The 24,437-nt window shown below is 37.8% G+C and overlaps 5 protein-coding genes across 5 annotated transcripts; 1 reads left to right on the forward strand and 4 right to left on the reverse strand.

The window, feature by feature from the left end:
• Positions 1 to 375: 375 nt before the first annotated feature.
• LOC103857176 (40S ribosomal protein S20-1-like) lies at positions 376 to 1,604 on the reverse strand. The gene is made up of 4 exons (XM_009134351.3): positions 1,466 to 1,604; positions 1,156 to 1,305; positions 861 to 974; positions 376 to 678 (listed from the first exon to the last, which is right to left on the reverse strand). The coding sequence occupies exons 2-4, from the start codon at positions 1,268 to 1,270 to the stop codon at positions 536 to 538; spliced, it is 372 nt and encodes a 123-aa protein (XP_009132599.1). The 5' UTR covers positions 1,271 to 1,305; positions 1,466 to 1,604; the 3' UTR covers positions 376 to 535.
• Positions 1,605 to 2,083: 479 nt separating this feature from the next.
• Positions 2,084 to 3,345, reverse strand: LOC103857177 (protein LOW PSII ACCUMULATION 2, chloroplastic). The gene is made up of 2 exons (XM_009134352.3): positions 2,905 to 3,345; positions 2,084 to 2,473 (listed from the first exon to the last, which is right to left on the reverse strand). Exons 1-2 carry the CDS (start codon positions 3,290 to 3,292, stop codon positions 2,328 to 2,330), a joined length of 534 nt encoding a protein of 177 aa, XP_009132600.1. The 5' UTR covers positions 3,293 to 3,345; the 3' UTR covers positions 2,084 to 2,327.
• Positions 3,346 to 4,107: 762 nt separating this feature from the next.
• LOC103857178 (mitochondrial intermediate peptidase, mitochondrial) lies at positions 4,108 to 8,318 on the reverse strand. Its single transcript, XM_009134353.3, has 17 exons — positions 7,873 to 8,318; positions 7,718 to 7,799; positions 7,583 to 7,635; positions 7,434 to 7,488; positions 7,120 to 7,258; positions 6,992 to 7,046; positions 6,693 to 6,906; positions 6,509 to 6,604; positions 6,298 to 6,417; positions 6,096 to 6,221; positions 5,852 to 6,007; positions 5,660 to 5,776; positions 5,456 to 5,581; positions 5,299 to 5,366; positions 5,089 to 5,224; positions 4,757 to 4,922; positions 4,108 to 4,566 (listed from the first exon to the last, which is right to left on the reverse strand). The coding sequence occupies exons 1-17, from the start codon at positions 8,025 to 8,027 to the stop codon at positions 4,328 to 4,330; spliced, it is 2,103 nt and encodes a 700-aa protein (XP_009132601.1). The 5' UTR covers positions 8,028 to 8,318; the 3' UTR covers positions 4,108 to 4,327.
• A 3,767-nt stretch (positions 8,319 to 12,085) lies between these two features.
• Positions 12,086 to 15,209, forward strand: LOC103857180 (probable pectinesterase/pectinesterase inhibitor 59). Its single transcript, XM_009134356.3, has 2 exons — positions 12,086 to 13,909; positions 14,237 to 15,209. The coding sequence occupies exons 1-2, from the start codon at positions 13,024 to 13,026 to the stop codon at positions 14,932 to 14,934; spliced, it is 1,584 nt and encodes a 527-aa protein (XP_009132604.1). The 5' UTR covers positions 12,086 to 13,023; the 3' UTR covers positions 14,935 to 15,209.
• On the reverse strand, positions 15,008 to 18,962 carry LOC103857179 (monocopper oxidase-like protein SKS2). Its single transcript, XM_009134355.3, has 8 exons — positions 17,479 to 18,962; positions 17,240 to 17,349; positions 16,902 to 17,172; positions 16,323 to 16,825; positions 15,870 to 16,238; positions 15,710 to 15,788; positions 15,433 to 15,632; positions 15,008 to 15,330 (listed from the first exon to the last, which is right to left on the reverse strand). Exons 1-8 carry the CDS (start codon positions 17,608 to 17,610, stop codon positions 15,237 to 15,239), a joined length of 1,758 nt encoding a protein of 585 aa, XP_009132603.1. The 5' UTR covers positions 17,611 to 18,962; the 3' UTR covers positions 15,008 to 15,236.
• Between the last annotated feature and the right edge of the window lie 5,475 nt (positions 18,963 to 24,437).

A 24,437-nucleotide genomic window follows, 5' to 3' on the forward strand; every position in this document is an offset into this window, starting at 1 on the left:
TTTGATGTATGCCTGATCCAATCCTAATGGGAAATCAAAAAAAGATTATTCAAATCCTTTTGATGAGTCGGCAAAAAAGACAAAATCGTTTTTACTTTTCTGTTGTGATGCGATATTAACTCCAAGATCATGATATAAAAACATCATTTTCCATCAATTTCTCAGGTTGAGTTTCTACGGATTATATTAATAATAATAATGTTTTTTTGTGATTAACTTTTAATCTTCAAAAATTCGTTATATTAGACCTAGAAAAATCAAAGCTCCAAATCCAAACCCTACAAATGATGGATTGCATTTCCCTAACCCTACGAATGAATAAAAGTTATATAACTCAATTGTCTAAAATCTAAAAATAGTGCAAGTAAGGCTCAATGCTTTGGCAAAACAAAAACTAGAAAATTAAATGTTTTAACAATAACAAATTCAAAAGGATAACATATAGGGAAAAAAAGTACCAAGTCTGAACCTTGTAACAAAAAAGAGAGAAGTCGATGGAATTCAAAGACAAGATTGTAAATTAAAGTGCAAGCATCTAAGAATCAGCGATGGTGACCTCGACCTCAACACCAGGCTCAATGGTGATGGAAGTGATCTGCTTCACAACATCAGGAGAGCTGAAGAGATCGATCACACGCTTGTGTACACGGAGCTCAAACCTGTCCCATGTGTTGGTTCCTACATATCCACAAAACAAAAAAAAATTAGACAAACATGTAGGAACTTCCTTTTTAATTGCAACTAAATAAAAATAAACTCAAAGCAGAGTAGGTTCTGAATCACATAGACAATCTACCTAACATATACACAACAAGATGTGCATTCATAAAAAAAAAGAGAAGGGAGATTTGATTACTGACCTTCACCACAAGGAGCTTTCCTTGTGGTAATCTTGAGAACTTTAGTTGGCATCCTCACTGGTCCTTTCACTCTCAATCTCTTGTCCTTCGCTCCACGGACCAAGTCAGTGCACACTGACCATCGAAAACACAACACATCCTTAAGTAATATGATTAACCATTTCAGGTTTCAGAGTAATACTAATGACTAAACCCAAGTTCAAGTACGCTATATATACATATTGTAGATAAACCCTTTGAAAGATCTAACTGAAAGAAACAAACTTGAAGGCTAAATCAAGAAAAAGAATCTCACCCTTCTCAAGGTTTTTGACGTTCTTGGAGGAGAGAGTGATTCTGATCTTGTGAATCTGCTCTTGGGGCTCCTCAAATCCAGTCTTTCCTTGCTTCATTGGTGGTGCGTAAGCCATAGCTTTCTACTACCTTTCTTTTCAAGTTCCTTAAGCTAAACATCATACATCCAAAACAAAACAAGATTATTGTATATCAATTCGAAACCATAATATATGTAAGAAACTAAGCTTAAGAAACCATTTCTAGAGAACAGTTCGATTCAAACGAGCATACAGAGATTAAAGACTAAAGATCCTTAAATGAGGTTTTACCAGAGAACAAAGAAGATAGGAGCCGCTGAGTTGATGAAGAAACTGGGCGACGAACTTGGCAGGAGACAGATGATGTTAGCTTATAAAGTAAGAGACACGGAAACTAAACTAGGTTTTTCTTTTGCTACACTTTAATGGGCTTTTTAGATTTTATCTGAGCCCATATTTTGTCCAATGCATATTCTCTCTGGTTTTGTTGGACAATAATGTTTTATTTATTATATATTCAGTCCCTGTCATAAATTATATTAATATTTAATTAGATACATTTCTAAAGTTTAAAATATGTATCAATTTTTTTAAAAGATTAAACACAAAATTTTAAATTTCATACCAAATTATACTTTTAAAGAGTCATTTACCTTTTAAAAAATTAACTGAAATGTTAATATAATTTGTAATTATATTTTAAAAATATCTGATTTAAGTTTGCATACATCATTTGTTTGAGAGTGTGAAATCAGCATGCTTTGGGTGTTAGGGCCATGTGGTTGCAAAATGTTGAGGGGATGCGCTTCAGTTTACAATAGGTTGATTTTTTAGTGTATCCAAACGGTTTAGTCAACATAATATGATGATTAAAATGAACAATTTTTCTATGTTTTATGGCACAAGACATTACATAGCTCGACTCTGATTTTTGTTTAGGATAAAATGATAATAGAATCTGAATATATCTTCCAACATATTTTTATTTTTACATAACCATCTCTTTGCATATACAAGGACAAAGATCAAATCAATACACAAACTCTTCTTACTAGAGTATCCATCCACTTCATTTGCAAACACACTTACCCTAAACCATTAAACACCAACCTCTCACAATCACAGGCTACCTCAAAATATCCATAGGTACGAATCAATTTTGATCCTTGAGTTTCTCATTTTGTAAGTACTTGAGAACTCCATATGCAGTTGTTCCAGCCACAAACAATCCAACAGAAGGAGTGAACACCGGATACACGTACTTCACAAACAGCTTATCCAACTCTTCTGGAAGGAAGCCTGCAGAAACGTGATATAAAAACAAAGAACGCCAAGAGATGTTATTAACAACTGCGTTATTCAGACCGATGTTAAAAACTCTCTTATTTATTTTCCATACATATAAATTATAAAACGACTTATCACTTATATAAACTGAAAACAAAATACTAATCAATTATATTATGATTTAGATATTTCGTAAATATTTATACTCATGTATAAGCCACTGAAGAATCACTTAGTTACAACTATATTTACAGGGAAACACAACACCATCTCAAAGAGTGATAAGACAAAAAAACTAAGACAAACAAACATAAAGCTTGTCGAATTTCAGACCAAACTTCACTCTTCTGTTATTTTATCCCTAATGATTGTTCTTGCCCCTAACGTTTCTATACCAATTTAACCAAACCAAGACTGCCCCTAAGGTACTCTTCAAGAGGTACCTGAAGCAGCTAGAAGAAGGCCTTGGACGAGGATGACGCCACCAAGGCCAAGCCAAGCAAGAAGAAAAGCATTCTCGTTCCGTCTCAGCTCCTCCGCCTTGGCCGCTCCTTCCTCACTGATGAACACAGGCTTCTCCACAGGAGAGCGCCTGATCACCTCTTTCTTCCCTTTCCCTTTCTTAGCCGGAGAAGACGAAGGAGCCGGCGAACCGAATCCAACCCCGGAGGAGCTCGGTTTCCTGGGTTGTGACGGATCCTCTGTCGTCTCGGTTTCGATTTGGGAATTCTGACATTTGATTGAGAATCTAGGGTTTATGCTCGCGTAGAGGTGGTGGAGATGATAGGGTCTCGCGGAGAAGGAACACGAAGATTGGATTTGTAGCGCCATTTTCTTTTGTCAGTTGATTTGTTTTGTGGTCGGATAATTGAGGAAGAGGATATTGTTTTTCAAGCCTAACTCTAAAACGGCGTCGTGTTATCGTAAACCAGGTTAAAGTCACAATGCGCGCCGTTTTTCCTTCAAGACTCATTTCGTTTTCGTTTCACAAGGGAACACTACACGTCATTTAAGGTTTGCCTAAATGTGTGTAATGGTGGTTCAGTTCTTCGGTTTTTACTCGATTTTGAATAGGCCTCCCCGGTCTGTTCTTTTTTTTAGTTTCTACTGGATGTTGAACATGCTAGAATTTTTTCTGGTCTGACTTCGTAGGCCATTTTTAAGTTTTATGTATATTACGATCAGGTTTGGTTAATAATATTTCATATTTAGGTAGATTTTATAACTCTTATGTAAGATTCATTACTTAACAATACTCCATTCATATTCTATTCATGTATTTTTTATGAGTTAGAACAAAATAACTACAAAAATTGAGTGTTCGAAATACGTATTTAGGTTTTGAATATTTATTTCTGATGTACTAATTTGGATTTTTGGATCGTAAGAAATTTGTTTGTTGTTTTTTAGTTTTTGGGTATGGTTAGGTACTTAGGTTCAAGTTTGGATAATAATATCCAACATCCGAAATACAGACGTACATGATCGTTCAAATATTTAAGAGCTCAAATCAATATCGAGTATGAATTCTTTTTTTTTTTTGTTTGCTGTCGGTTCTTCGGTACAATTCTATGCCGGATATTAAATTATAGCATCTCTAACTTCATTCCATATTTTACTCTAAAATAAAGTGAAAAATAAAAATAATGAACAAAAAATAAAAACATTATTCTATAAATGGTATAACATTTTCAAACCAAATAAAAAATTCTCTTGGTTCAGGTTTTGTTCGTTTGGTTCGGACCGATTTAGCCGAATTGAATTTTACTAGTCTAAAAGGTAGAAACACACTCGTTTATGACCTCAAGTCACTAGTAGTCAAAAAGTTCTTTTGTTTTGTTACAAAACATACTTTTCCACCTTCTATCACAGTTTCAGCTCATTTAAAACGCATGTGGTTGCAGGGACTATGCCTTCACCATGAACACTAATGATCTCTTTCCCCGCAAGATCCTTGAGAAGCTCCCCTGGATCTTTAGCTCCTCCATGTTTGAAGAACTTCTCTCTCAGCAGCGTCCCCGTGCTCAACGAAAGCGGATCCTCTTCGCATACTGATTGCCATATGGTCGACGCAAAGCACTTGGCGTATATGTAACTATAATACCCTGCACACATAGACACACCAACGTTACAGGAAAATAGAAAAAAACACTTGGATGATGCATTTTATTTATAATAGAGAGAGAGAGAGAGAGAGAGAGAGAGAGAGAGAGAGAGAGAGAGAGAGAGAGAGAGAGAGAGAGAGAGAGAGAGAGAGAGAGAGAGAGAGAGAGAGAGAGAGAGAGAGAGAGAGACCTGCTCCGTAGTTCAGTAAGTGACTGAATCGTATATGCCAATGTGTTCCTTCTACATGGTTCCAGCTAGTGTGTTCCCGTTTCAGTTCAGCCACGAGTTTACTCACGTCTCTTGATGTCGCTGGTTGTTCCCCGAATAGCATTTGGTCGATCAACGCATAAAACACCTACCAGAAAAACCAAAACTGATGTTGATAATCAGACGTAGGAGTTCAAAAATCGGTCTATGCACCCGCCTAATCAATAATCCTCTATAAAGCATCTAATTACCGGCCTAACGATTTCTTGAACATTGATATACATATTTGAGAGTTGAATCAAATATAATCAGACCTGGCGTTGCATTTCAGTAGCTGCAAACATGTTCCTGGCACCTTGTAATGACTTCACCAACTTCTCGGGGATTGTCTCACCGGTTGAGTGATGCCGAGCAAACCTCTTCAGGAGGCGATAGTCCCATGCGTAGTACCTGAGGTAAGACATTCATTAGAAAGTTTTTTTACCAACACAAGAGAATTATATAGTTGAGAGAGTTATACTCACTCAAATAAGTTTGAAGGCATTTCTGCTAAGTCAAGAGCCACCCGGGTACCGGAAAAGTGTTGGTAATCCTGCAAAACATCCAGAACATACAGAGAGCAAATCAGCAAAGAAAGATCTTAATTAACTTTCCTGTTTTGATAAAGTTTCTGAGCAGCACCGTTCGTGAGAGCAGAGAATGCAGAGCATGTCCGAACTCGTGGAACAGAACTTCAACTTCAGAGTGATTAAGCTTCACCACTGAAGAATCACTAGCTCGTGAAAAGTTGCAAACAAGAGCCAAAACCTGCGATAGAATCAGATCAGCACGCTTAAGTGTAAGAATATGGTTTAAAAAATGAAATTTGATCAAGCTTCTACATACAGGAAGTTGGTATTCTGTATCAGAGATCTTGCGACCTCCTTTGATTGCGAAGCTAGCACAGCCAGGGTACTTGCCTTTTCTTGAGTACAAGTCAAGGTAAAGATACCCAAGATCACCCTGAAGTAGACAACAATTGACAAGATTTGTAACAAGATGTATGCAAGGATTGTCTTAGTTGTGTAAACAAGATACCTCGTCAGGGTGATGAAGAGACATTTTAATCACGTCTGGGTGCCAGGATTCACCCGGGGCCAGAGGAACGGTGTGAAACGTTGCACCAAATAATGATTCAACAAGCACTTTTAGTCCTTCAATACACTGAGGCAGAGGAAAATATGATGCTACAACCTGTAAAAGTAGTAATATTCCAACAGAGCAATGATAAGATAAAATCTTTGCACAATAGAGAGAAAATCAAATAGCAGAAACAACTTACAGAGGTGTCCACATCATTGACGGAGGATTTCATCATTGAAGTATAATAAGTTTCATCCCATGGCTCTAGTTCTGCTGATTTATCACCACATTTCTCTCTTTTAAAGTCTCTAATTGCAATGAACTCCTACGGAGATTGGAACATTATTATTAGAGCCTTTAATTTTCCATAACAATAGTATCATAAAAAAAAGTCAGCTTACTTGGTCCGCCTTTGGTTTGACTGTCCTGCTCAGTTCTTGTAGGAACGATGTCACAACCTTTGGTGATTTTGCTAAGTTTGGCTCCACCATGAAGTCAGCGTAAGAATTGCACCCCATCATCTGACAATGACATCAATCCAAAAAAACAAAAAAAAAAGTTAAAATAATTGAATAATAGTACAAAATATCACAGATAAAATAAGCAACTAACCTGGGCAAGCTCATGGCGTGAAGCAATAAGCTTCTCAAGAACACCGTGATTCGCGTGAGGAACAGAGTTCCCTTCAACATACACCATTTTCCTAACCTGGAAATAAATAAATAAAAAAAGTATTAAAAATGACATTTCCCTTGTTTTTTCCACTTGTATCAGTATAAGGTTAAAGTAGAGAAACCTCTTCGTCTGATGTCCATTGCAAAATGGAAGAAAGGGTTCGTTGATCAGTAGGTATTCGAAATCCCCTATGTTTCGAGGCATGAGCTGATCCTTTATACCCTCTCGGACTCCCTCCGTAGACAGGGGTGAGAAGATGATGCAGGTGTCTAGGGACGCGTGACACTGGAAATATATCAACGTGTCCTGGATCATCAGCAATGTTTCCACTGAACCTGAATCATATAGATCATTAAGGATGTTAGTACTACTAACAGCACGAAGAATCAACAATTGTGTATATTCATGGGTACTACTCACTCGCTGCATAGCTGAAAGATGTTGGTTGTTAAGTTATTCACTTTATCTAGCTTCTCTGCGAAAGGAATATAATAAATTACAAAAATGACATCTTAATAAATCAAAGGCAATGTAGATATAACACAAACCAGGGGATAGATGAATGCCACCCCGTTCAAAGTCCATTCGGAGGTGATGAGCTGTCCTGCTTGCTTCTTCTGTGAGCAAGTTGGAATCTTGCTCTGCTTTTCTCACCGCAGCATACAAAGTATGGTTTGTGTTAAGTTGCTACAAAATCAAACAACCCCACATAAAAAAAAGTTAAGCTATTGCCAAGGATAAAATTGCAGATATTTTCAGACAGCTATGTCTTAACAAAAACAATGGTAAAAAAAAAAAAGGAAAGTTCAATCATGTCTTAATAAGACGAATGGTCAATGAGCAAAATCATTGGTCACCTCACATGTAGATAGTCATTCATATCAATTGCTGCTTTGTGAGCTGCCTCGACAAACTCCCTATTATATGTGAGGAAAGTAAACCGGTTTAAGGAAAAATCTATAACCAACATAACCAACCAAGTATTGATTGAGAAATAGAGGGAATAGAGACCTGTCAGGATGGGTTTGTCGACAGAGTTCAGCAGAGTCAACAACACAGCAAACCTACAAAGATTCAGATTCATAAGAAACCAATCACTACAAACAACCAACAAAGAGAGCTTGTAGTAAGAAACATAACCCCTACCGTGTCTGAAATCTCATCCATGGCTTTAATAATATCTGGAGAGGAAGGCATTCCCGATATGTAGCTCACTAACTCCCCAGACCTGAGAGAAATAAGATTTCTTCAATAACCAAAATAACATAACAACACTGTCTCTAGTGACATAAAAATCGAACCTTTCAATGGCATCAGCTACGAAACGTTGAAACCCTTTGGCTGTTTTAAGATGGTCGAAGCCGTAGAGACCCGTGGCGTCTCCACTGCTGAAGTGTCGGATCAACCATGAGTTCGAGTTGATATGTGGCCGGAATCGTGACGTCAGCTTCCACATTCTCTTGCTAGTTTTTGTGCGGCTTGTGACGCAGGAGGGAGGGACTTCAAGGTTTTGCCGTAGGGGACAAAAGCTCTGTGCTATTGTGAAATACGTGTTGTTTTATAGATATGAAAACGGCAGGGCGTTTAGAGTTCATACCACAATGAAAGAGACCCCGTTCGAGGAAGATATTGGCCCTTTGGGATTTTTGCAAAATTGACCTACAACTTAAAGTCAAACACAAAACTAACCTCTTTCTTTTTTGAAAATTGGTTTTGCCCTATTCACCCCACAAGTTCATATAATTTACGAAAATGCCATAAATTTTTTTTTTTTTTTTTTCGAAAATGACATTTTTACTCTCTCACCCTCATCATCTTCAAGTAATTACAAGATTGCCATTGTCATCAATACCACAACCACCATGAACAACCAATTTGAAGCTTTTAATGCTCCTAAAATCGATTTACCCTTCTTCTTTTTCCATTCTTGTGAACTAAACACAACATATCTCTCACTTTCTCTCCACAATGAGCTAAAAAAACCCAAGATTTTGATTCTAAATTTTTTATGGTTCATAGAGTCATAGAAGCTAACGATTATGGGTGGGTGACTTCCGTTTGTGATTCTGTGTGCTTGGAGAAGCCTTATGTATGCTAAGGAACTTATCTCACCAATTTAAGGTATGACATCGAGTTTTTTTCCAGATCTGTTCGTCAGACGACTTACTTGGGAAGTCGTCTGGCTGTAGACGACTTACCTTTCAGTCGTCTGGCTGTAGACGACTTACCTGGAAGTCGTCTGGTCAACGCAGAGGTTATTTTTGCAATTGACTTTGACATCTGTAACCTGAGACGACTGAAAGTTAAGTCGTCTACTATTGTTTGGTTTCAAAAAAAATTCCAAAGAACCTAGACGACTTACATTTCAGTCGTCATAGGTTAGTTTTGTATTTGACTAGATAATTTCAGAAGTTTGACTTCCCCAGACGACTTACATTTCAGTCGTCTGGCGAAAATTAAAATAATACTATTTTTTTTAAAGTAAACGACTTACAATTAAGTAGTCATAGGTTAGTTTTGCAATTGAAAAAAAAAAACTTCAAGATTTAATTATACACAGACGGCTTATAATTCAGTCGTCCACCAGACGACTTAATTGTAAGTCGTCCAGGATTTTTTTCCGAGATTCTGGTCAAACCTCGTAAATCCTGGACGACTTACATTTCAGTCGTCTCGTGGACGACTGAATTATAAGTCGTCTATATATAATTAAATCTTGAAGTTTTTTTTTTCAATTGCAAAACTAACCTATGACGACTTAACTGTATGTCGTCTACTTTTAAAAAAATATTATTATTTTAATTTTCACTAGACGACTGAAATGTAAGTCGTCCAAAAAGTCAAACTTCTGAAATAATTCAGTCAAATGCAAAACTAACCTCTGACGACTGAAATGTAAGTCGTCTAGCTTTTTTGGAGTTTTTTTTTTAACCAAACAGTAGTAGACGACTTAACTTTCAGTCGTCCGAAATAACAGATTTCAAAGTCAATTGCAAAAATAACCTCTGCGTTGACCAGACGACATATAGTTTAGTCGTCTAGACAACTTAGATTGAAGTCGTCCGCGTCTTCTCCACTAGTTTTTAAGTCTTCTACGTTAGTTTTTGAATAACTTGTATTTTTAAGAGTGATAAGTAACTTCAAGATATGTAAAACTCATATTTACAAAATATGTTCTCTCCCTTAATTTTACTAAATTTGACTAAGTTTTTCAATGCAAACTTATAAAAAATATGATATGCTTTGACTAGTTACTATTGTTTGTTTCCATCTCTTACCAACATTCTTGTTTATTAAGATGAGAAAAAGACCATTGGAGTTTATTATTGCATATGAGAGATCCAAAGATAAGAAAAAGGTTACTGAAGTCTATTATTTCATTGATTTGTAAATGTGTAAACACATTGTTAGCACATTTAATACATCTTGCAAAACATTATTACTGATTTTACAAAAAATTCACAACTAAAAGAGTATACATGCAATTCATAAAACAGACCACAAACAAAACTATTATAGATCATTCATCTACAAAGACAAGCTTGGATTCCACTTGAGTAGACAAGACCAGACAACTTTTAAGAAGTCCAGACGACTTCTAAGAAGTCCAGACGACTTCCAGGAAGTTCAGACGACTTTGCCAGAAGACTTTTAGGAAGTTCAGACGACTTCCAGACGACTTTACAGGAAGTCCAGACGACTTTAGGAAGTCCAGACGACTTCCAGACGACTTCCAGATGACTTCCAGACGACTAACAAGTAAGTCGTCCTAGAAGTCTTCCAGATCTGAAAAACCTGCATATTAAATCCAGATCTGAAAAACCTGCATATTCAAAAACGTTCAAATGGCTTAAAAACAGAAAAAATGAGTGGAAGATTAGATAAATCTACCTTTACAGAACACACAAAAATACATATCTAAAAATAATAGATCTACCTTTAAATTAGTGGAAGATGAGTACCAAATAATTAAAAACCTGCAAAAAAAAAAAAATAGATTAGTAACAAAGACATGAGACAAAATTGAAAAATTCATATAAAGTTTGGTGTTTTCAAGTCAAAGAGATTAGAGTGGGTTTAGAGAGTTTTAGTTTGGGAAAAAAGTAAGAACTTTATACAACAAGAAGTTACCAAATGAAGAAAAATGAGACATAAGAACTTACCAAAACGCTCAGAAAAATCCAGACGACTTCCTAGAAGTCCAGACGACTTCCTGGAAGTCCAGACGACTTCCTGGAAGTCCAGACGACTTTGTCAGAAGACTTCCAAGAAGTCCAGACGACTTCCAGACGACTAACAGGTAAGTCGTCCCAGAAGTCTTCCAGATCTGAAAAACCTGCACATCAAATCCAGATCTGAAAAACCTGCATATTCAAAAACGTTCAAATGACTTAAAAATAGAGAAAATGAGTGGAAGATTAGATAAATCTACATTTATAGAACACACAAAAATACATATCTAAAATTAATAGATCTACCTCTAAATTAGTGGAAGATGAGTACCATTTGATTAAAAACCTGCAAAAGAGATAGATTAGTAAGAAATACATGAGACAAAACTGAAAAATTCATATAAAGTTTGGTGTTTTCAAGTCAAAGAGATTAGAGAGAGGTTGGAGAGTTTTAGAATGATGAACATTACATTTTTGTTGCAGCCATTTGAGAGGAGGAGAGAGAATGTGTAAATTTTTCTTTATATAGGGAGACAAAAAATCCAATTAGATTAAATATTTTTGACTCAGACGACTTCCTGGACGACTTACATTTCAGTCGTCTGGTGAAGAAATTAAAACAGACGACTTACATGTAAGTCGTCCAGAAGAGTTTAATATTTTTAGCGGGAAATTAAATATTTTTAGCGGGAAACTAAAATAGAAGACTTTCCAGACGACTTACAAGTAAGTCGTCTGGACGACTGAAATATACGTCGTCCGGGTAAATTATTCAACAGACGACTGAAATATAAGTCGTCCACACCCTAAACATAACCCCTAAACTTAATTATCTAATTAAACACTTCATAAAACCAAATCAAACTTGAAAAGTGTTTACTATACACAGAAATAAACACATATAGGTGAAAACTAATTTTTGAAAAAAACATTTTAGTTTTCCAAATCTAACCCTAACAATACATACAATACTACAACATATGTTTGCCAAACTCCTAAACCAAAGTATTTCATGATTCACTACTTCCACTCATATATCTTCAAAACAAATCAATTTTATCATATCTTAATTTATATCAGTTAAAACTGTTTATAATTACTTGATTTTTATTTTTTACGCATCAAAATATTTTTTACAAGATTTATAAATTATTTTTAAAATAAACTGGTACCAGACGACTTACACTTCAGTCGTCCAGACGACTTCCAACATCTCAGACGACTCAGACGATTTACTGGGGCTATATTCGTAAAAATGGCTTCTGTTTTTTTTGTTTGGTCACAAGGGGCTGAGCTGTAATTTCACTAGGCTTTTAGGTTAGTTTTGCATTTGATTCAAGTTTGGGTATAGGTTTGGAATTAAAATCAAGTTGTGGGTTAGTTTTGGCAAAAATCCCCAAGTTTTTTTTTGATAATTTACCTTTATCTTTGGACAATGTATTATTGTAGACTCTCATAGTCCAATATTTCAAAAATATTTTATTTTAGAAATCTTTGCTATTATATATTTGAAAAGTCTATTTTGAGCTAAAGTAATATCCAGTTTTCATAATTATCAAAAAAAATTGTATTTATTTTATTATTTTTATATGTTTTTTTATAAAACTATCGGCTGATCTGGTCGGCTTCGGGAGGAACACACTTAATGGTACAGAATGGACTAACCCGAAAACGTACTATATTGTCTGAGTTTAGAATATCTACCGACTAATGTTAGAAGGTGGACCGATCATCTGTTATATCCCACCATGTAAACTACTTAAGTCGAAACTCAATCCCAGACTCACCAAATAGTGGGTACATACTGAACCCCAAAAAATTGCTACTACACCACTTGGTTTTATTTTTATATGTTGATAAAACCACATTTGTAATACTCTCTACCCTTAGTCCATTACTAAACAAAGGAAAACGTTGTTGATATGTCTAAACTAGTCTAGAGTCATATGGTAATATTTTAGACAAACATTTGTTGATATGTTTTGTATTTATTTTGTCAAATTATAAGAATAATAAGTAATAATAATTAAAAAGAATGATCCGGCATTTGTATTTCTATCAGTATATTAAAAGACCATCCCAAAATTTTATAGTGATAGAAACGTTCACGTCATAAGAAAACAGCCGTCGAGCTAAAACAATATCGACGAAAATGTAAATCTCACTCATGAGTCATGGACCTTGCAATATAAATTGTGTTTGCTTTAATGTTAATACCACACCACAATACATCTTTAGCATTTTTCTCCGAATTACATTCAATTCCTTAGCTAGGATAAGATGATGCACAAAATCTCTTATCTTCTACGTTTACTATTACCATTTCTACTCTGTCTCCATCTTCTCACCACTGTATCCGGCATTGACCAGTGGTGCTACAAAACTCCTTACCCTGATCCATGCAAACGCTACTTTATAAACCGTAACGATTTTCGACCTCCCACACAACTATCCGATTTTCGAGTAATGCTTGTTGAAGCAGCCATGCATCGGGCGATATCTGCTCGGGACGCGCTGGCTAGTTCCAGCCTTAACTGTACTGATGGCCAGAAGCAAGCCGTTTTCGGCGACTGCATCGACCTCTACGGAGACACTATCATGCAGCTGAACAGGACGCTAAAGTGCATGTCCCCAAAAGCTAGTTGCACCGACTTCGATGCTCAGACGTGGCTGAGCACCGCACTTACAAACACCGAGACCTGCCGACACGGCACAACAGATTTCAACGTCTCCGATTTCATCACACCTATCGTTTCAAAGACCGAAATATCCAATCTCATGAGCAACTGCTTAGCCGTCAACGGAGCCCTCTTGACCGCCGCAAACAATGGTAATCGGAAGGATTTTCCGACGTGGGTTTCCGGGAAAGAGAGAAGACTTCTACAATCGCAATCTGAGCGTGCTGTCCGAGCTAACCTCGTGGTGGCCAAAGACGGGTCGGGACACGTCACGACGGTGCAAGCGGCTATTGACGTGGCGGGACGGAGAAAGGTGACGTCAGGGAGGTTTATTATATACGTGAAGAGAGGAGTATATGAAGAAAACATAAACGTACGTCGCAATAACGATAATATAATGTTGGTCGGAGATGGAATGAGATCTACCATTATCACCGGTTATCGCCGTGTCAAAGATGGTTACACCACCTACAATTCCGCCACTGCTGGTAAATAATTAATTAAAGCTCCTTTATTTTATTCATTTCTTATTTATTAGCATGGACTGGATCTAACAAATTTTAGTAGTTTTAACACAACAAGTTTCTGTTATGTCAGTAATAAAAATTCGAAATTTTCCGTACGTATTGGATTTTCAAGTTAAATCATAAATTGGGATCTGTATCAATTATTAGAACTAGCTAAAAAAATTAGAAATAAAAACGTAACGGTCGTGCTTTATTTCCCGCAAAATAAGTAAGCGTTACCATTTGAAAATTTGTTTCATTTTTTCACTCGCTATGTAACATCTGGCTCCATTAATGCGTGTGATCCAGGTATCGAGGGACTTCACTTCATAGCCAAAGGCCTAACATTCCGGAACACGGCGGGTCCAGCCAAGGGCCAAGCCGTGGCACTCCGATCATCCTCAGACCTATCAATCTTCTACCAATGCTCAATTGAAGGATACCAAGACACATTATTGGTCCACTCCCAACGCCAGTTTTACCGCGAGTGCTACATTTACGGAACCGTAGATTTCATATTTGGAAATGCAGCCGCCGTTTTTCAAAACTGTCTCATCCTCCCTCGCCGCCCCCTCGAGGGTCAAGCCAACGTAATAACCGCGCAAGCTCGTGCATATCCATTTCAGAACACTGGGATTTCTATTCATAACTCAACTATCCTACCCGCTCCTGATCTAATACCGGTGATCGGTAACGTTAAGACGTACATGGGGAGGCCGTGGATGAAGTACTCGCGCACCGTGGTTCTCCAGACGTATTTGGATAGTGTTGTTTGTCCGTTGGGTTGGTCGCCGTGGCTTAAAGGTTCGGATTTCGGTTTAGACACATTGTTCTACGCGGAATATAATAATATAGGACCAGCTTCGTCCACGAGCGGGCGTGTTCGTTGGAAAGGGTTCCATGTGTTGAATAGAGCTTCCGATGCATCTGCTTTCACTGTTGGAAGCTTCATCGCCGGTACTGCGTGGCTCCCAGGCACCGGCATACCCTTCAATTCTGGACTCTAAGGCTATCTATGGTTTGTTTTCTTTGTTATCGTGCTTAAAGCTACAATGATATAAAAATTCTACGACTCTTGAATATGAAATAAAGTTATAACTATGGATGAACAAACGTGGAAAATGTAGAAGACGCATAAAAATATTTAGTTACAATGCTTGAGACATAAACCAACCCCCACGAACTAAAGTTGTTTTGAACCATGAGAAGCAAAAGATCTGAGAACAGAACCAATTAATGAAATCAAAGAAGAAGAAATAAGAGAGTCCTACAGTTATACGACCTAACCAATGGGAGATCAGAAAGAGACTCAGCAAACCGAGGCGAGCAGAACCATCAAGAAGCTGAAAATTAGAATCAAATTTCCATTTAGCAATGATGATGCAGAGCTATGGACTTGTTGCCTGCACAAAGTCACAAAAGAAAAGTTTCTCAAAATTTCCACACATCATCATCAAAAGGTGATATGAGAGGAAGGAGAGATCAGCGAAGATTGTAATGCTCACTTCTGCAAGCTCTTGAGAGCACCACAGTAAAGAACATTTTTGGGCTGACCCATCTCTGTTTTACCGTTCTCCTCGGGGTTTATGATTCGGATGTAAGTTTCTTGACCAAGATACCATCTGTCAAGATTCTCAACTCTGAGATTCCAAACTCCGGCATTATCAAGTGACATCAATACAGCAGTCCATGCCCCTGGGTAAACCTGAAAGCAAACATCAAACACACAAACAAAGTAAACTACCAAATGGTATGTACAAGAGATTGTAAATGTGAATCAACCTCTACTGTGCTTCGTGCTATTGCATCCCAGTTGTTATAAGAACCTTTTCTGTCTTCAGTCCAGTTACCAAAGTCCATTCTACAACACATGTCAGAGAAATTAAAAAAAAACTGATAGAACAATGTGAAAATTATAAGAAAGGCATGATGATTATCTTACGCAACGACGTAGAAAGAGTATCCATCAATATGGAAGCTCTGGACTTTGGTGTCATTGTTCTGGAATATAATTTGAACAAATCTCCTGTACGTTGCGTTGATGATAGAGCTTCCCACACGGGGAGGTCTACTGTCAACAGGTCTTGATGGGAAATCCATCTTATAAACTCCTTTGACCCTATGCTTATCCGCAAGCCTCATGGGCGTGCTTGGATTCAGAAACGAAACACCGTTAAGCGTAGCACGAAGCGACCCATTGATTATTGTCGGAGGCATGCTTCTAAAAATGTATGTTCCTGTGATATTTATCTGCCCGTAGTGATATGATCCTTGTGGATTCGGACGAGCTCCACTCGAAGATGTGTTCTGCCTGCACACATGACACAAAAAAAAAAAAAAGAATCAGGATTTACACTTATACACACTTGCTTGAGAGAGTTTTGTTAGACATTACTTGATGGCTCTCTGTTGGTTCATTACAGTCCAAGGGTGAGAAACATCAGTCAACGGAACCGGAAGAGGACCAGAAGCAGGACCTTTGGAATTCGAATAATGGAGAATGCCAACACCTGTGACTCTTTGCCACACTTCTTCATCCACAAATCTAGCACTAGCCACAATGTAGTAGTCACTCGAGGCGTTTTGGTCCATTGTCACCAAGAAAGAGTAAGACTGCCCCACATGGATATCAAAATCAGTGAAGTTTGTCTGTGAGGTGTAGCGACCCTCGGTTTCGACTAAGAGCAGCTTATGACTCTGAATCCTAAAGTTCAAGCTTGTCGAGACACCAACATTGTGAACACGGATCCTATACGTTTTCCCTGGATCAACATTGACAGTCTCGTGTTGAATCCCATCAGGTACAGAGCTGTTGTACTTGTAAGGACCTTTCCCATTGATGAGGACTCCATCAGGCATCGCTAGCTCTTTACCAGAGTCAAGTACACTCCTTAACACCTAATAAAGCAACAAACTTTCCACCATTAGAACTTAAATAACACCAATAATAGAACCAAGCAAGTAGTACACTTACGGTGTGGTTCTGAGTATACCAATCACCAATCATGAAGGTGAATTCTCCATCAGGGGTAGCGAACGGGAGAGGAATACGATACTGGTTATCGATTACGATGGGACCAAAACCACCAGAAGCTCTCTGGAAGTTGAGGGAAGGGAAGTAGAAGAAACTACCGATCTGATCTTTGACTTGGAAGCTGTAAGTGAAGTTCCATTGCGGAGGGATGGGACAGTTCGTGCCGAGAACACCGTCTTGCCACGAGTTACGCCGCATCTCTATCCCATTCCTTTTATTCTAACAAAGTCAGTAAAAATCACAAACAGAGAAACAAAAAAATAAAAAAGATGAGTCACCAAGTGAGTAGAAGAGGCTCATCTAAACGATTGAACACGTTAACTTCGACGTTATAGTTTGTTGTGGCGGTTACAACGGGGCCAGGGAATATTCCGTTAACTGCTATAACCTGCAACAAAAACAGAATCGATCAAAACGGAATCACCAGATCCCTACGGAGCAAGTAAACGATACACGAGCTTGAGAATCACTACGTGTTTAATAAAAAAGAGGATCGGATAAGATCGAGACGAAAAACCTGCTGAGGAACGCCGAGAGGAGAAGCAGTGACGTAAGAGAGCTCGTAAACGTAGGAGATGGCAGGATCCTCGGCGAGAGAGAGTCCGAAGAGAAGAGCGAAAGCGAAGATAGAAAACCGCGGCGGCGGCATTGTATGTATTGCTTCGAGTCAAAGATCGAAGAAGGAGAAGATGAAGAGAGTGTAAAGCGTGAGTGAGTGAGTGAGTGAGTGAGTGAGTGAGTGTGTGGAGGTTTTCGAAACTTCTTCTCTGACAAAGAGGTGGAGAATATGGAAGGTTTTTAATCTCTATTTATTTATTTATTTGTTTGTTGAATTTACTGGTTTACCGAGTTAACCGGTTCTTTTTTTTTTTTTTAAATTGTAGTTACTCGGATGCTGATTTATCGTTTTTCAAAATTTAAATTGATCCGTGACTATTATTTATGTAAGTGCTTGTGAATTTGGAGTACTTACCTACCATGTTGTGTAAATTGCTGTCATTTGAGTAAGTTTCCATTTCTATAACCATTAATTCGTTTTTTTTGGTATATTACGTGTTCGAATGAATATTTGATGATGAATGTTTGTATGTAGCACTATGTCTTTTACTACATATCTGGATATTTTATAAATCTTGGTTTTGGAATTGTAAGAGGATCCAGCTTATTAGAACTCACAACGCATATATAGCATTTCCCCGTTTGATGTTTTTCAAAAGCTCCGTTTTTGTTGTTGAAGCTAACAATTTACAGCCAAAACATGATAAATAAAACATTTTAGTTGATATTTTAAAATGTAATAACTACCTCCTCGATTTAAATGTTTTTAAATGATATACAATTTAAAAATCTATTTTTAAAATACTTTTTGTATTTTGATTTATTTTATTAGATAATAATTAGAAATTGTAAATGACGTCAAAAATTAGTTTATAAAATTACAATTAGTTTGAAGGTACTAAAAATAGTTGGCTATGATAAAAAAAATCCTTTAAAATATTTATTCGTAAATTCTGTAATTTTAAAGAATAAAGAAAAATTCATCTTTCTTTTTATTCGTTTTGGTAGCTATTCAATGCCTAAATCTTTTTAAAATATCCATGAAACCTTCACTACTAGCAGCAATCAGTATTATTATTAAAATTTAAATTAAAAATATTTTCTCCAACTACACAAGTTCTGTGTTAGAGCAATTCCAATGGATACACAATGAGAGAAAATAAAGATACTTCCTTGAAGGTGCGGTGTTCCTACTGTTCCTATCCCATAAGTAAGTTAATTTTTCTCTCTTTATGGCTGATTAATTAGTCGATGGCTTGATCTCGAGTTCCATTATTTAATTTATCACATACTCCATATCATTGTGTAGGTGAATAATATGGTTGAGCAAATATAATGTAAGGTAAACAGAAAACATCTACGTATGCCGATCTTAGCATGCCCTAGTTTATTGTATTTTTTTGGTACAAATGTTAAAAGCATGCCCTAGATTATGTTGTTTTGCTTTCTTAACTTGTATCTTAATTATGTTTAAGAACTAAGACATCTGTGTTGTGTATAAGATTATGGAAAGTGTTATATCTTATTAGAATGATAATGAGGTATATATACACGTACAAGAGTATTAGCCTAGGGTATACTATTTACAAAGTAGTCCTTATACTTATATTATCTATATGCCCCCTCAAGATGGAGGGGCTGAGCACACTCCAATCTTGGAACATGCATGTTGAAACTGACTTCGTGGGAGCGGCTTCGTCATGGTGTCGGCTAACTGATCTCGAGAAGACACATGTGTTACCCTAAGCCTTCCTGCCTGAATCATATTTCTTGTGAAGTGATAGTCCAAGGCAATGTGCTTCATTCTTGAATGAAAAACTGGGTTAGCACATAGATACGTAGCTCCAACATTATCACAATATATAACTGGGGGAGAGAGCAGCTGAATCTGTAGTTCCGAAAGAAGAGAGCATAGCCATGTTACTTCAGACGCTGCATTGGCAACAGCTCGATATTCAGCTTCCGTAGACGAACGTGCAACTCCTTTCTGTTTCTTTGAAGACCATGAGATCGGATTTTGTCCCAAATAGATGATGAATCCATTTGTTGATGTGTAGTCTTCAGTGTCACCAGCCCAATCAGCATCGGAAAATGCGTGTAATGTGAGTGGCGTTTGCTTGTGGAAGAAGATACCATGAGAGCACGTACCCGCCAAGTACCGAAGGACCCTTTTTGTTGCTTGCCAATGATCTTCGGTGGGTTTATGCATAAACTGAGATAGACGAGCCACAGAGTATGAGATATCAGGTCTGGTAAAGGCCAAGTATTGTAAGCTCCCAACTACTGAGCGGTATTGTGAGGCATCTTTGAGAGGAATGCCACTGTTAAGTGTGAGCTTTGGTGTTGCTGGAAGTGGTGTAGCAACTGGTTTCGCGTCTGTCATGTTGACCTTGTGAAGTAGATCATTTATGTATTTCTTCTGAGAGAGATGCACACCAGATGTTGTTCGAGTCACCTCAATGCCCAAGAAATAGTGGAGATCAACGGGGTCTTTGATGGAGAAGCGAGACGCAAATGAATGAAGAACAGCTTGGACATAGCGATCATCACTTCCCGTGACAATAATGTCGTCAACGTACACCAACACATATGTGAGTCTGGTGCCATTCTTGTGTACAAAGAGAGATGCATCTGCAGAGGAGTTAACAAAACCAGTAGTGAGAAGGTGTCGTTTGAGAGACATATACCAGGAGCGTGGAGCTTGTTTCAAGCCATAGATTGGCTTGCGTAGGCGGCAAACATGATGAGGTCGGTCTTTGTCAATGAAGCCAGGAGGCTGGATCATATAGACTTCTTCCGTCAAGTCACCTTGTAGAAACGCATTGTTAATATCTAGTTGCTTCAGTGGCCACGAGTTCTTTACGGCAATATCAATCACCAAACGGATGGTAGTGGATTTAATGACAGGGCTGAATGTTTCAGAATAGTCCACTCCATACCGTTGTGTGTAGCCTTTAGCAACAAGGCGACCTTTGGCACGTTCTTCTTCACCATTTGCGAGATACTTCGTGGTAAACAACCATCTACATCCAATAACATTTTGAGCTGCATTCGGTGGTTCAAGATCCCAAGTGTGATTGGCAATATGTGCATCAAACTCTGAGATTGCAGCTTGTCGCCATTTGTCATGTTTCATTGCCTGTGCAATAGTGGTCGGTTCTGGAGCTCCACTTGTCTTTCCTGCAACAGTAAGAGTCAATTTTTGTATTGGTTTTGTAATCTGGTTTTTGGCTCTAGTTTTCATTTTGTGAACATTTTGTGGTTGTTCAGGAACTGGTATTTGTGGTTCAGTGGGTTGCACAGTCACGGTTGGTGAGGGATTAGATTGATTTGTAGTTGGTAAGGGCTGAGTCGTGGGTGTCGACTCATTTTGTTGTTGAGCAGTGGGCTCAGTGGGAAGAGGTGAGTGCTGAGTCCGGGTTGGTGACTCATTTTGAGAATGAGCAGTGGGCTCAGGGGTTGGAGAAGAGAGATGTTGTGGAGGGTTAGAAGGCAATACCTGAGTAGTAGGTTGTTGTTGCGGGTGAAGGTCTGTAGCCGAGGGTCCCATTTTCTCCATTGGTATCGTTGTAGCCGGAGGAGTGAAAGCTGAGGAAGGCACAGACTGATCATGTTGCTCTTGAATTTCTTTGGTGAAGGGAAACTCTGTTTCTACAAATTGCACATGTCTAGATGTGTACACACGACCAGTGGGAATGTGAAGACAATAATATGCACTTTGTGTAGGAGAGTAGCCTAAGAAAGCACACTCCAAAGATCGCGGCTGCAGCTTATCAGTGGTGTAGGGACGTAGCCAAGGAAAGCAGAGGCACCCAAACACCCTGAGTTTCTCATAGTTTGGCGGTTCACCAAACAGTCTCTGATACGGGGATTGCATTGAAATTGTTGGCGTGAGAAGGCGGTTTATGAGGTAAACAGCAGTAGAGAAAGCATACGTCCAGTACTCTCTCGGCATAGATGAAGTTGATAGCAGAGTCAGCCCTGTCTCGACAATATGTCGATGCTTTCTTTCCGATACACCGTTGTGCTGAGGTGTATGTGGTGGAGATGTGAGATGACTGATGCCGTGTTCTGAAAGAAACGACCGGAGGGCTATATATTCTCCACCATTGTCTGAGAAGAGTGTCCCTATCTTCACTTGAAATCTGTTCTCCACAAGAGCTTTGTACGCTATAAACACCTCCTTGACTTGTGATTTCTTTTTCAAAGGATACAGCCATGTATAGCGAGAAAAATGATCAATGAGGACAAGATAATAGCGGTAGTTGTCAATGGAGGTTATAGGTGATGACCAAACATCTGTGAAAATGTACTCAAGGGGTCGAGAAGACTTGATAGAAGAATTTGTAAAGGGTAGTTTATGGCTCTTATTAATCAAACATTGAGAACACGAAAGTTGTTTTTGAGTACTTGAACAAATAGGAAGCGAAAACTGAGACACAATAGTGTTTAAAATAGAAAGAGAAGGGTGGCCAAGCCGAGAATGCCACGAAAACAGAGAGGTTTTGGGGTTTGATGAGGTGACCATAGCCGTTGCTTGAGCATGAGAGACTGGCCATTCATAGAGTTCATTCTTAGTCTTGCCTTGGAGCAATGGGACCCCCGTGCTGAGATCCTTCACCTGAAAGGAGGCAGGGAAAAATTCAACAGAGACTCCATTAGTATTGCATAGTCGATATACCGAGATCAGGTTCTTATCAACTTCAGGAACACATAAGATTTTATTCAATACTAAGTTACGAGTAGGAGTTGAGAGAATAGAGGAACCGGTGTGTGAGATCGGTAAAGACGAACCATCGGCAATGAGAACATCATCTCCTCCATGATATGGTTGATGTAAGGCAAGGTTGTTGAGGTCTGAAGTGATGTGGTGTGTCGCTCCAGAGTCAATAAGCCAGTTTGTTGCATTGTACGGTGAGTTCATCGCAACATTTGCCCGCGGCTGCCATGGTTTGAACGGATTGAGATTGGATGAGCCCGCATTGTGCTGCAGTCCTTGAAGCTGTGGGCATCGCCGTGCACTGTGACCTTGAGTGTTGCAAAGCTGACACTTCCCAAGGTAGGGTTTGAAAGGCCTCTGATCTGAGCGATTGTTGGTTTGCGTGTAGGACACGTTATCGTTGGAGTAGGAGGAAGTGTTGTTCTTCCTGTTGTTGTAGTTGTTGCGATTGTTGTTGTACGTCTGTTGAGGACGGTGTTGTGCTGCATTAGCTGCAGTGGGAATGACACTGGAAGGAGTCGAGCCACTGGACAGAAGTTTGGCCTCATGATTCAACAAGCGCTCATGCACTTCCGTAAGGCTTGGAGCCGTATCTTTTCCCTCAATCTGATCAACTACAGTTTTGTAGTCATCAGGTAGTCTAACAAGGCATGGACTTGTAAACTCCACATGAGATAGTTTGTGCTTGTGAGTTTAGAGACGTTGGACATGTTGATGTGAAGAAGAGTAGTGGGATTGTTAGTGATAGAGATCACTTCATTGGTGTTTGAGGAAGAGCTCATGACGGCTAGGAGATTTGAGCGTGAAAAATTTTAGGTCTAGGAGCAAAGCTCTGATACCATATAAGATTATGGAAAGTGTTATATCTTATTAGAATGATAATGAGGTATATATACACGTACAAGAGTATTAGCCTAGGGTATACTATTTACAAAGTAGTCCTTATACTTATATTATCTATATTGTGGACGGAGCAAATCATCAAGTTCCAATGCACTCCAATTATACTTCGCAAGTCGCAACGGATGCATGCTAACATTAAGCTTTGTGACTCTCTTCGTCGTATAATAACATTGTTTTCTAAATTATGAGAAGTACGTACGGTGGGTTTGGAAAAGGTTCTAAGCACCGGATTCGAAACCTACCAAATTTCTATTTACTTGTTTGTATTGTTAGTCGACATCGGTATATAATCCCCATTACAAACAAATGGGCCTGTCTGGCACCGGTAGATAGGGAATAGCCGGTATATAATTCCCATTAGACTTTGGTCTGTTGGATACCCTGGATTATCAAAAGAAAAAAAAATTACGAACGAAACAAACTCATAGTTACAAATCTTTTTTTGAACGGCACTCATAGTTACCACTCTAAATAACACATTATGTTATATTTAAATGAAATATGAATTACATGACAGGAAAAGTGAATTATTTTCAGAATTCAAGTCTCTTTATTTATTTTCCAATCGCAATCGTCAAGTTTATATCCAATGAAGATATAAACTACGTACATATATACGTGTAAAGTATATAGATGTGCATGTGTTTGTAGATATGAAAGTTAATAAAATAAGTGTATATATTATGTATATATCTGTAGTACAGGTTCTGTACTACTTAAACATGATATTTTTTAGAAATCAATTTTGTCTGTATATTTTATTTACTAAAATATTATTGTAAAATAAAGTAAAAAGTATTTATCATTTTCCATAGATGAAACAAATAAATTTATATGTATTAATCACTAATCATTCCTAACTACTGTATTTTATTTTTCCATAATATTTATATATAAAAACTGGCGATTAAATAATTTATATAGTCATAAAGTCTATATTTATATATGCATGATGTTATTAGGTAATTTAAAATTTTAAAGCAGATATAAATAATTTAAAACTAAAAAGCTTAAAATACGATTTATTTGGCATTTAAATATTAAAATATTTAGCTGTTTAAAATAACACTTTTTGTTTATTGTGTATATTTAAAACATGACATTATGTGTGACTTTGTGTATCAGCTTGAATTTATGGGTGTAATTGGTATTGGATGTAGGTGCTGTCCACAACTTCATTTATTTCTTCATCACTAAATTCACAGCAAACAAGATTTAATAAAAAAATTTCAAAATTACAGTTCTTTGAATAACATACAACTGTACAAGTGATCTGTAGAGCTAAAAATCCAGAG

Source organism: Brassica rapa, chromosome A03 (assembly GCF_000309985.2).
Source record: "Brassica rapa cultivar Chiifu-401-42 chromosome A03, CAAS_Brap_v3.01, whole genome shotgun sequence".
Taxonomy (NCBI): domain Eukaryota; kingdom Viridiplantae; phylum Streptophyta; class Magnoliopsida; order Brassicales; family Brassicaceae; genus Brassica; species Brassica rapa.